Source organism: Miniopterus natalensis, chromosome 17, assembly GCF_054644295.1.
Source record: "Miniopterus natalensis isolate mMinNat1 chromosome 17, mMinNat1.hap1, whole genome shotgun sequence".
In the NCBI taxonomy this organism is placed as follows: Eukaryota; Metazoa; Chordata; class Mammalia; order Chiroptera; family Miniopteridae; genus Miniopterus; species Miniopterus natalensis.
In genome coordinates, this window is record NC_142097.1 from 33,155,287 (window position 1) to 33,167,429 (window position 12,143).

At 38.6% G+C, this 12,143-nt stretch overlaps 1 protein-coding gene across 1 annotated transcript in view; it reads right to left on the reverse strand.

Annotated features, from left to right (window-relative positions):
* AATF (apoptosis antagonizing transcription factor) overlaps window positions 1–12,143 on the reverse strand; it is a 75,814-nt gene that overhangs the window by 20,765 nt on the left and 42,906 nt on the right. Inside the window, exons 9-10 of the mRNA XM_016210690.2 lie at window positions 4,808–4,875; window positions 2,899–2,979 (exon numbers count right to left, since the gene is read on the reverse strand). Coding sequence (XP_016066176.2) covers window positions 2,899–2,979; window positions 4,808–4,875 — 149 coding nt within the window. The remainder of the gene's footprint in view (window positions 1–2,898; window positions 2,980–4,807; window positions 4,876–12,143) is intronic.

Below are 12,143 nucleotides of genomic sequence, written 5' to 3' on the forward strand. Positions count from 1 at the left end.
TTGACACTTGCGATAAGTACTGATGAGTTATTTAGGAGAATGTCTCACAATTTGGATTTGTATGATGTTTTATGACGGGTTTCTCAAGGTTGTGTCAAATTCAGCACGTTAAAAAACTGAATCTACTCTCTCCCTCAAAGACAAAAAACTGATTTCCTTATTGCAGCCTCCCTCTGAAACTCTTGAGAGTCAACTCTAACCTTCTCACTTTCCTTTACCTCCTTACATCTTTCTAAAATGCAGCTGAAATGTGATAATAACACCCCTCTGCCTAAAGTCTTAAATGACCACTAGTCTATAGAACCAAGTCCAAGACTGTTGGACTGGCTGTGATCCAGCACTCACTACTCCTACAGCCTCTCCTGCTCCACACTGACTTCAAGTCTTTGCCAAAACAAATGAACTGCAGTTCCCCAGATGGTCATGTATACTCTCAAGACACAGTTTTGCAAATGGTACTCTTCTTGGCCTTTCGCTGGGTTAACTGTTCCTAGACAGCTCAGTGTGAAGTATGGATGCTACACCTTATGGAAAGTCTTCCTGAGCAGTATGTGATCCCCCAGAGTGAGTCAGGTAACCCCTATAACCAGGATGATCTCTACCAAAGCACCTCCCACACAGCATCACTTACTGATTATTGTCTGCCATCGTCTGCAGAGTACATGCCCCTCGAGGGCAGAATGGGTCTTACCCAGCTCCAAATATGACTTCTAGAAGGAACCCTTCTAATATTTTAATAAACCACTTCTTACATTTTAATGTTTATCCCTGTTTAGTAGAATATCTATCTCCTGCTTGCCTGTTGCCAGAGTAAGATGTCAAATGCCTCTGGATTTATAATCTCAATTAATATAAAAATATTAAAAAACAGAGAAATATAGAATTGCAGTGACACATACCTCTGATGAACAGTTTAATGAGGTTTAATAAATAAATACAAGAAAAGCAGTTACTATTAAAACAAAATCCTTTTTTTAAAATGTTTAACCTTATCAATAACAACTCTGATAAATGTATTCTGATTTGGGAAACAACAGACCTGTAGTTCTCCTGAATTATTTGCTATGCTTACTTCTCCAACACTCATCCAGATTTCTTAATCTGTGTTACGTTTAGACTTACTGCCATTTCTCATTACCTGATGAGCATGTTCCTTTTATCATCAGAGTCATCCAAAAACGCTGGCTGGCTGACTAATGTCTATAAGGTACTATAGCCAATAATAAGGCTGGACTCATCTTAAAGGATAAAGTGGCATAACCCTTGCTCTATATACCAGACATCTGCACATTATTTTATTCCTCAAACCAAATCTTAAAAGTAGGGATTAGTATTTCCACTCAATAAATGAGAAAGGCGAGGCCCAGAGAATAGAGAACAGAGCCAGAATTTGAACCCAAGTCTTCTGATTTGAAATCCTGGGCTCCTCACTGTAGAGACCATGCATTGCCTCATACAGCTATAATTTTTAAAGCACACTATTGGAGAAAAATCTGATCTCAAAATTAAAGAATAAGCTTGGTCAATTATAAAGTACTATTAGTAACTTTCTTTTTAAAGTCCGTACAGGGGTGGCAGGTGTAGGAGACAGGTACGAAAGAGGCATGCATGTAAGCAAGCAAGTACACAAACACTAGAGCAGGAGACAGACCCAATCTTGGAATAGTAATAGCAATAATAATGATGGTAATAATGGCAACACATACTTATATAGTGCTTACTATGTACCTGGCACTGTTCTAAGAACAACACATATACTTACTCTCTTACTCCTCACGGCAACCCTACAAGCCCATACTATTATCACACCCATTTTACAGACAAGACACTAGGACAGGGAGTCTAAGGGTCTTGCCCAAAGTAACTACTAGTCAATGTCAAAGCTGGGATCCAAACCCTGGCAGTCTGACTCTCGAGTACATGCTCTTAATAACTACACTAAAAATGACACTGTGAGAAGTATGAAGATTTGGACATCTCAACACATGAAAAAGTTTAATTTCTGCAAAGTTATAGAAAAGTAAGCGTTTCCTGATGAGTTTTGTTAAATATTCAAACAGGTTCAGTAAAGTTGTGAAATCTGCTTCTCTGAAGGTATTTAAAAATGACACAGATCCACATTTGCCCAAAGGGAATTTAATGACAGGCAGGTTCTAATAATGATGTGGGATTAGCCACCTGCCTAAAACTGTCCTAACACAATGAGATTAAGATTTTTTTCCAATGTGCACCTGAATTACAAGTAGTTTCTTTGACACAGAGGTTTTGTGTGACTGATATTATGTATTATATATAGTTACAAGGACTCTAAGTCTAAAAGCATAGAAATGTCACTTCCTATTCTTACTCCTTTTTTTCTCTGTATTTATAAGACTCCTTAAAGAGATCACAGGGTTGAGGGTTTTCAGAAATTTCTCGGTTTTCTCATAAAAATTCTTTCTCATCTCATTTAAGCATATTGGAAACATTCTCTGGAATCTTTATATCTTTTTAGCATACTGTGTACACGTAGAGCATCATGAAAATAAACCAGTATAATCCTGTTCTAAATAAGACTCCAAAATAAAATTTTTATATTGTTCTATAGAAATCACTGTTTAAAACCAAGACAATTTTAACTACCTTATCTTGTTTACTTAGTATTTCTCTTTCAGAGAAAGGCAGATAGTACATAACCACCCATTTACAAGAGTAGCACAAAAAACCCCTAAAACCGTATTTCCATTTTAGAGTAAGGAAAACTGAGTTGAAAAAAGTCTCACATATTGTTTCAGTTATTTTTCTGATCTTTGAAACCAGAATCACCAGAAGAATAGAAAAATGACATAATAGACAAAATGCAAGAGAAGAGAGATGGTAACATAACATGCTGAAATTTTTTTCTAAAAAGTAACTCACCTAAGTTTCCTTCCTTTGCTGGCTTTTCTATCTACTTTCTTGTGGATTTTGCTTCGTAACTTCTGGATTGCAAGCCACTGCCTGGGAAATTCACAAGCAATGTTATGCATCATCACTAACAGAAATAGTTATACGTATTGACAAATTGGAATTTTTCCCACTAATAACCCTGCAGAAAGAAATCATCAACCTACATGAAGTTCCTCAAGACAGTCTGGAGCCAAAGCGGCTAATCAATTGAAGAGGATCTGTGCAATGGTAAAAAAACAAATGGCAGCTGGGAAATTCTACAGCAAATTTGGTTAACAATGCTCCTTAGTATTTGGAGTTGCTGTGACAAGCTCTAAATATACCAGTCTGTGGAAAAACCCATCAAACTGAGTACAGCTGCTTGGGTTTGCTTTTAATGTTTTAGCTGTGCAGCAAGTTCTATTGCTAATACTGCAAATTGTGTGATTCAAACACATGAATTCTTTAAATCTAATTTTGCCTTTGTTAATTAAGCCAACTGCTTTTTCTTGTGCTTTCCAATTTTTGCTAATTTTAAAATAATTATCCACTACTGATACCAATTTTACAGTCATTTTATTTATTTTTTATTTAATCTGTAATATTTCAGAATGTGTTGCTAAAAGGTAAAGGGTCTCCTCCCCTCTCCCCAACATCATCTCAATACCACTGTCATACCTAAAAAAAGTTAACAATAATTCTTTACTATCAAATATTCGGTCAGTCTTCAAATTTCCCAGATTGTCTCAATTTTACAGCTGGTTTGTTAGAGTCAAGATCCAAACAAGAGTCACATATTCTGCAGTCAGTTTAGATGAAAAGGAATTAATTTTTCAAATAAAAGATACTGGGCTTAGAAAATCTTCATAAATTGCTCATATGAACAAATGTGAAAAAACGAATTGGGAAAAACAGCAGCAGCTCGTCATCTTACCTGATTTATACAATGAAAACTCAACGTCAGGAAAAAAAAATCTAGGGAAATCCAATTACCGTAATCTTAATATAATCTTAATTACCATAATCTATTTTATTGTAAAGTGAGATAAATGTACAATATAATCACCACTTAAATACAATTTGCTCTATCACATTAAATTTATAGTGAGCAGCTCTCTATAATATTCCAGAGAGACACAAAATACCAACAACATCCTATCCTAAAATTCAAATGTTTTACTCAAATAAAATTATTTCGTCAACACAAACTTTTCATTGCATTCCCCAAATGCTTCTCTGCACAGACTCCCACTCTGGCACTTGCAGCTTTTGTTCCCTTTCAGGCTTCTGCAAATTATGGCTCGTGGCTATTCAAATGGACACTGTTCACTAGGTAGCACTCGAGGTGCTCTTTTTCTTTTCCAACCACAGGGTGACACGCCCACACAAGGGCCTTCCTTCACCACTTCACATGCTCCCCTGACGTCTGGGTGATGCTGCCACGTTCCATTTCTAATCGTGCTGAGGCTTTTACTGAAGGGTAGAGGTCTAAATCAGGGCACACTCTAACAAAGCAGGTTCGGCTATGAGCAAAGGACCTGTTGTGCGCAGCGCCACGTCTGACAGCTGAGAGCACACATCTGGGCTTGCTTTTTGTCCACTGGTCAGAGATTGATACAGATACAGTCACAACCCAAATCAGTGAGCACAGAGCATAAAAAGGACTCTGAAAAACAAACCCTAGAACAAACACATATCTATCATCTCTTATTCAATCTGCATGTAAGGCAATGTAGGGTAAACAATTAAGGTTTCCATCACATTGTCTTTCTAGCTCTTATAATCTTACTCAACTTTAATATAGGGCCAATCATTGCCTTGGAGGCAGAATCCAGGGGAATCAAAGGGAGAAACTATTATGTAAGCCGCTTGCATAAATAGAAAGCCGTATCTAAATTACCTTCCCATGGCCACCTGATCATTGGGATCCAATGAGCTGGTCTTCCGTTCTATGAGTTCTCGAAGGAGCTAGGGGAAAAAGGAAAGCAACTGATTTATTTATCATCTCCCAGCACCAACTAACTTTAAAAGGGCACAGTAGGAATTCTGAATGGCACAGTGACATCTCTAAAACTACAATCAATAAGGGACAACCCAGTGACAGGAGCATGACTGAAATCCCATTAACCCTTTCATATTTATATATCTTTAAAAAGGTGGCTAGAGCAATAGCTGAGAACAGAAGTCCATTTGGAAGAATTATTGTACTGCAGTTCATTTCAAATGGATCAATGAGTCTGCAACATCCCCTTCATTGTTTTTATGATTAGTTTTGTCCACCTCATCGATATCAATGGAGAATCTTTAAAAGGTCAGGTGGGAAGGGCTGTGTGGCAAAAAGGAAGATGCATCAGCTTTTCACCAATAGGATAATGGTACATGGTTAACTTCTGACCTCTAACCCCCAGCAGTCAGGAAGGTCTTCCTCAGGCAAAAGCCTTTATTATATATAATTAAAGGTGTGGACTTCATTCTCTTGCTTTCCATAGCTGGTACTCTACCCTACTAACTATTAAGTGATTTAACTATATGTGACATCAACACATTCACAGCCACAGTAATTTTAAAAGGGAACCTAAGGAAAGACATATGTGTGTACAGCAAATACAACACAGAAAACCAGTCTCTAATCCTATACAATTAACTCCATGGGAACTCTAACCTACTCTCCTCTTGGTCCTGGGTAGAGTCCACTGCATGCAATCAAAGCCTAAATCTACATCTTTCCCACGGACCTGAGCATTTGCATTGGATCTTAAAGTCCTAGGTAAAGAGAAGCAATGGATTTAAAAGGTCAACATTCAAGGAGGAGAGCTTTAAATTACAATAACAAAACTGCAGATCATTTCTCCTGTACAAGCGCTACATGTATGCAGGGAAATGGCAACAGAGGTGCAAATTCCAAAAATCTGAGAGAAATCTATGGGGAGACACCAAAATAAACTAGTTCCTGCTAATCATCTGTCAATAATAAGGGTTGACTTTAAAACTTGTCTCTCCACAAAAATAAGTAATTGTTTCATAGGTGAGGCATGGCAGCAACATAGATATTTCACCAAGTTAAATAGCTGAAGTTTGTGGGAGGGACAAGAAGGAGGAATAAATTCCTATGAAAGTAGCTCATGCTCTCATTTTCATTTGTTTATGTAAGCAGGCACTGGAAGAGGTAAAACAAATTTATAAAAATATTCATTTCCATATAAGATTAATCTTTATAGCAAAAGGGAAAAGGATAGCTCAGTTGCAATTAAAAACCTGCCTGTGATGTTTTCTTCATTTGCTTAGTTTGGACATTATTACTACAGCAATTATGTTTAAAATGTGGGGACCAGAGGCCACTGGTTTATTATCACCAGAAAACAGCAAGCTATTTCTCTACCCTGTTTATCTGATTGATTCCCAACACCTTTCTGGCAGCCAATCTATCAGTTTATCTCTCCTACTTCATCACAGTCACTTCTGGCAGCTAAATACAAGATCCAAATCCAGTGTTACACAGACATACGACACAGTAAACCTATGTAACGCTGCTACTCTGTAAACAGCTGCCCTTAAGGCTGAGCAAAAATGGGCTTCTGGTCCCTAGTCAATATGCTGTCAAAAGCAAGGATGGGAGGGAAAAGGGGGGAGAGGGTAATAATAAAAAAAAATTTAGATAAAGAAGAGAAAGAAAAAAGGAAATAATGGAATGACTGCATCTCACTGCCCTTACCTTATTCCAGCCACATAAGAGATTACAACAACCGTTCCTGGTTTTCCTAATCGGCTCTGATCCCTTGAGACTGGGGCTGTCATGGCCACTGGGAGCAAGTGCTCATGGAAGGCTGCCCCCGCACAAAAGGGTGATCCTCTGGAAGAAAGCCCCATATGCCCTTCCCCAAGGCTGAAAATTGGACTGCACAACTGCAGTGGATCCATTACACTTGCAGTGGCCTCAGCAATTCAAACGGCAGGTTGGTGCAGCGTTTATCTTCCAGCACTGTGCACTTTACATATGCTGGGTTGCATTTGCACTACCCAAGTGCCTTGCATGGCTATTCTTAGTCATTCGTGATTAGGGAGATGGTTTTCTTGGTCTGCCTGGCCAAGTCTAGTTTATTCAGTCCAGTATTTTAAAAGATCCTGTTGTGCGCAAGGTAGGAATAAGAAAGTAGCAAGAAAATATAAGTAAACCATTCCCATGGCCATTACTATTTCCCACAGCTATCACTATAACTGGGTTTAAATTTAATTAGGAAAACTGCTTTCAGAAAAGCTGCAGGGGCAAAAAAAATGAAGCTTTAGGGGTACTGCTGGAGAATTCAATTTTTCTTCTCAGTTCAATTTTTATAGCTGAACTTTATGAACAAACTTTTCCATTAAAATTTGGGTTTCGGTTACAGTTATTGGAGCTTTTAATTTTGACGATGACACAATATTTGTAATCTTCTCTGAGAATCGGGAAATGGAGAGGTATGTGAAATATTTGCACTCTAGCCTGTTATAATTCCTCCAGAGAGTCAACTCAGAGAAGCTTGATTGTTTCTCTAGTTCTAGGGGAAAATCATAGATGTAGTTAGGTTTCCAGGTCAGCCCACAGAAACCTATTTAACCCATAACAACATACATGAGGAATAGCACCGCTAGTTCTACACAACATCTAATCAGCATTTATAATACCCCGCCTGGAAAAATGCATGCCAGAATCAGTTAAAAATGGCAGATTGAACACATTAGTTTATCTCTTCTCCCTCTCAAGCCCTCTAAAAGACAGTAGAGGAATAAAATAAATGTATTAACCCACAAGAAAGAAGAGAAAGGGAGAGCTAATGAGAGCAGATTTTCATAAATTTTTCAAAGGCAGTCAGGAGATGAAGGAGTAAAAGGAAGTTATCACTCAAGTGCCCAGAGGGAATAAAGGTGAGGGTGGAGCTAATCAGGCCCACAGAAGCCCTGTGAGGCTGAGCTCTGGAGGGGCAGTTACCATGACCGGCGGAGACGGGGCTGGGGGCAGAACTACTGGGTCTTCTCATAATCCCCCACAGCCAAGGGACTAACCCCCTCTTACCACCTCCTCTTGCTGGGGAAAAGAAAGTTTTATTCTCTGGAAAAACTGAGCCACAGAAGCTCCAGACTGAGAAATACGAGGCACAGAAGGCTGGGATGAGGGAGAATATCACCTCTGCCTCCTCCCGACACCCTCTGCACAGAACGCCAGCACCCAGGTATAAAACTGCCCCGGCAGCAGAGCAGAGGAGGAATCTTCCAGGGACTGCATGGCTGATCCCCGTTCTCCCCAGAAAATAAAATGTCCGAGTTCTGACATTTGAGAATATTCCAACCAAAAGAGTTGAATTCACGGCACGATTATAAAGGAGCCAAAAGGCTATGGTCCATTTTCAGAGATACTTTTGAATGTCTTCCTCTTAAATATGAAGACACAGTTAAGGATCACCAGCATCTAACAAAAGCCTCAGACATAGACCAGACCAGAGAGAAAAGAAAGGGACTTAAGAGAGCGGGGGGGGCGGGGGGGGGGGGCAACACAAAAGAAACCTTAGATGGAAGGGGGGAGGGGGGACTTACAACACCCTCAAAGAAGTGAACGAAGACACACTTCCATAAGAACAGGATGCTGAGAAAAAAAAGTAAAACAAGAAATTAAACACAAACAGGAAAATTTCAATTTCAATAGAATGACTGGAAGATAAATGTACAAAAATCTCTCAGATATAAAAGAAAAAGGCAAAAAGATAATATCCCCTTGCTTACTAGTGAGAGAAGAAAAATCTGGAAGACAATCCAAAATGTCACACATCTGACTAACAAAGGCTGGGAGAACATTATTTAAGAAATAAAGAAAATTTCCCAAAATTGAAGGACAGGAATGAGCCTACAAAGATCTAGTACAATGAATGAAAAAAGATTTTTCCCAAGACACATCATTGTGAAATGTGGAACACTAGAAGAAAAGAGAAGATCCTAAATGATTAGAGAAAAACAGGTCACATATAAAGAGGGTGACCGCATGTCCTAGTTTACCCCCTAGAGTCCTGGTTTATGCCTGCTGTCCTAGTATTCTTTCAGGCAAGCACCTCAAGTGTCCCAGATTTGACAAGAAATTATATAGTCATCCTACCTATTAAGGAATGAAAATCTAAGTGGGATTAGACATCTCAATAGCAATAGCAGATACCAGAGGACAGCTGAGCAATGCCTTCAAAGTTTTGAGGGGAATGACTTTTAACCTCAAATTCCATACACAGCCAAAGTGTTAACCAAGTATGAGAATTACTTACATAAAGACATTTTCACACATGCAAGGCCTCAACAATTTACTTTCCACACACTCCTTCAAAGGCAGGTGTGCTTCAGTAAGATGGGAGCACACAGCAAGAAAGACAAAGAATGAGATGTTAAGACACAGGTCTAACTCAGGAAAGAAGCTAAGGCAGGTCCCAAGACTACAGATGGCAGTGGCCCAGGGAGCAGCACTTCCAGAAAGGAACAGAGTCCAGGGAACTCTGGAGGAAGGTCCCCAGGGGAAAAGGCAGAAGGAGGGGGGAAGTGATAGGTTATTTTATATACTTGAGGCATTCTGAGTAAGGGGGGTGGGGAGTGGAATACCAAGAGATGCGTAGAAAACTAAGCAAATCGTTTAAAAACAGGCAGTATTAGCTCTAGGAAAAAACAAATTTGTGAGGAAATGTAATCACAGTCTATTACTTGTGAACAACATTTATTCAGTCATAACAGTGTAAACACTGACTGGTTTTCACAAAACTCTGACAATAATGCACCCGGAGAATGGAGGACTGAGTGTGGACGGAGGGCATATAGGAAAGCTAGGGTCTCACTACCAAAAGTCAAGAGATGATTTGATAAATGCCCAAATTGATAAATCAACAGTGTATATATTATTTTAAAATATGTAAGTAATTAAGAAAACAACTAAAAGTATAGGAAGTTTTTACCCTTCAGGTCTTCTTAGAGCCCTAGTATTATAACATTCCTTAGGCAATGGAGAAACCAAGAAGAATTTGTCAGTATTAATTTAGCAATGCCCAGAGAAAATAGTATAGATGTTTCTGAAAAATATTCCCAGGCTGCAATCTCACACTGAGAAACTTTACAATTCCTACAAGGGGAAAAGGGACAGGAAGATTGAGGAAATATTGATTAAAACCCTTAGGAATATTTTTCTGTTTTCTAAACATGGCAACACACTAGAAATAACACCGATGACATTTTCATTTGCTGCAGATAATGCCAATTGTTAACAGCTCTGAGATATAATTCACTTATAACTCATCCATTCAAAATGTGTATAATTTAGTGTATTTTAATAAATTCAGAATTATGCAATCATCACATTTAATTTTTGTACATTTTCATCCCCACCCCATACCTATTAACTGTCATCCCCAGGATACCCTATGGCCTTAAGCAACATATCCCATGGCCTTAAGCAACCACTAATCTTTCTGTCTTTATGATATGTCCATTCTCAACATTTCACATAAAAAGGATCATACAATATATGGCCTTTTGTGACTGGCTTCATTGTGTTAGTACTTCATTCCTTTTTATGGCTCAATAACATTCTATTGTATGGATATACCATATTTTGCTTAACCATTCATCCGTTGAGGGACCTTTTAGTTGTTTCCACTTCATGGCTATGCTGCTATGGACTGTCATTACAAATTTTTGTGTAAAGCACATGCCTTCATTTCTCTTGGGTATATACCTAGGAGTGGAACTGCTAGGTGATGCAGTTACTCTAAGTTTAGAATTTTGAGGAATTGCCTGACTGTTTTCCAAAGTAGCTGCACGACTTTACATTCCCAGCAGTGTTTGAGAGGTCCACTTTTTCTATATCCTTGTCAGCACTTGTTATTATCTGACTTTTTGATGACAGCCATCCTAGTGGCTCATCTTTTTATGGTTTTGACTTACACTTCCCTGATGGCTAATGAGGTTGAGCATCTTCCTGTGCTTACTGTCCATTTGTATATCTTCTTTGAAGAAAGGTCTATTCACATGCTTTGTCCATTCTTTAATTAGGTTGTCTTTGCATTATTGAGTTGTAACAGTACTTTATATATTCTAGATATTGGTCCCTTATCAACTCCCATTCTGTGGGTGATCTTTTCACTTTCTTGATGGCATCATTTGCAGTAGAAAAGTTTTTAATTTTGATGTAGCCCAATTTTTTTCATTTGTCATTTGCGCTTTTGGTGTTCTGTCTAAGAAACCATTGCCTAGCCCAAGGTCATAAAGATTTACTCCTCTATTTTCTTCTAAGAGTTTTATAGTTTTAACTCTTATATTTAGATCTATAATCCATTTTGGGTTAACTTCTGCATACAGTGTGAGGCAAGGGTCCAACCTCATTATTTTGTATGTGGCTATCAAATTGCACCATTTGCTGAAAGACTGTTCTTTGAATTGTTTTGGCACCCTTGTCTAAAAGCCAAGTAATTTTTAAAGCATTTGGTTTTATGGCCACATATTCCCTGGCTTTCTGAATTTGTGACCCATAGTTATTGATTCGTACCTCTCAGGCTTCCATGGCTCATAGCCACAGATGCTTGAGATGGAAAAAAACTTGAGGCAACCCTCTATTTCACTTGCTGAGTCAGGATTTCTCAAACTCCCTCCCCAATACATAGAGAGCATGTGAGAGAAGTGAAGTCAAATCCTCTTGCATGTGTTTCTGTCCCTCTGTTATTGAGAGATTACAAAAAGCAGACTCTCGGGCTTGGGTTTGCTCTTCCCTCAGCTTCCTCTCTAGTTCCCACAAGAATTCTTGGTGAAAATATATCTATTTCTGCTCTGCCTTCTGCTTTATCACCATTTTTTTTTTGTTCCCAGCTCTCTCATCTTTCAAATTATTCCCAAAAGGAGTCACATGCAATTTCTATATGCTATATTTGAAGTACACAAAAAATAAATCCACATATGCTATAATTTCAAATAGCTGGGAAGAAATTACTGTACATGCCTATGTATGAAATTGCCACAAAATGATCCACTCCCCATAGGTAACTTTTTTGTTTCCTTTCCACATTGCCACTCATTCCTCAACCAATTTATACCACCACAGTATCTCTGCCTCCATTATTCTACCAAAACAAATCATGCCAAGAACTTGAGGTCTCCACATCTAATGGACATCTGTCATGACTCATCTTACCACACTTCCTGAAGCAGCAAGTGACACCGGGTATTCTCACCTTCCTAAAACTGTTTCC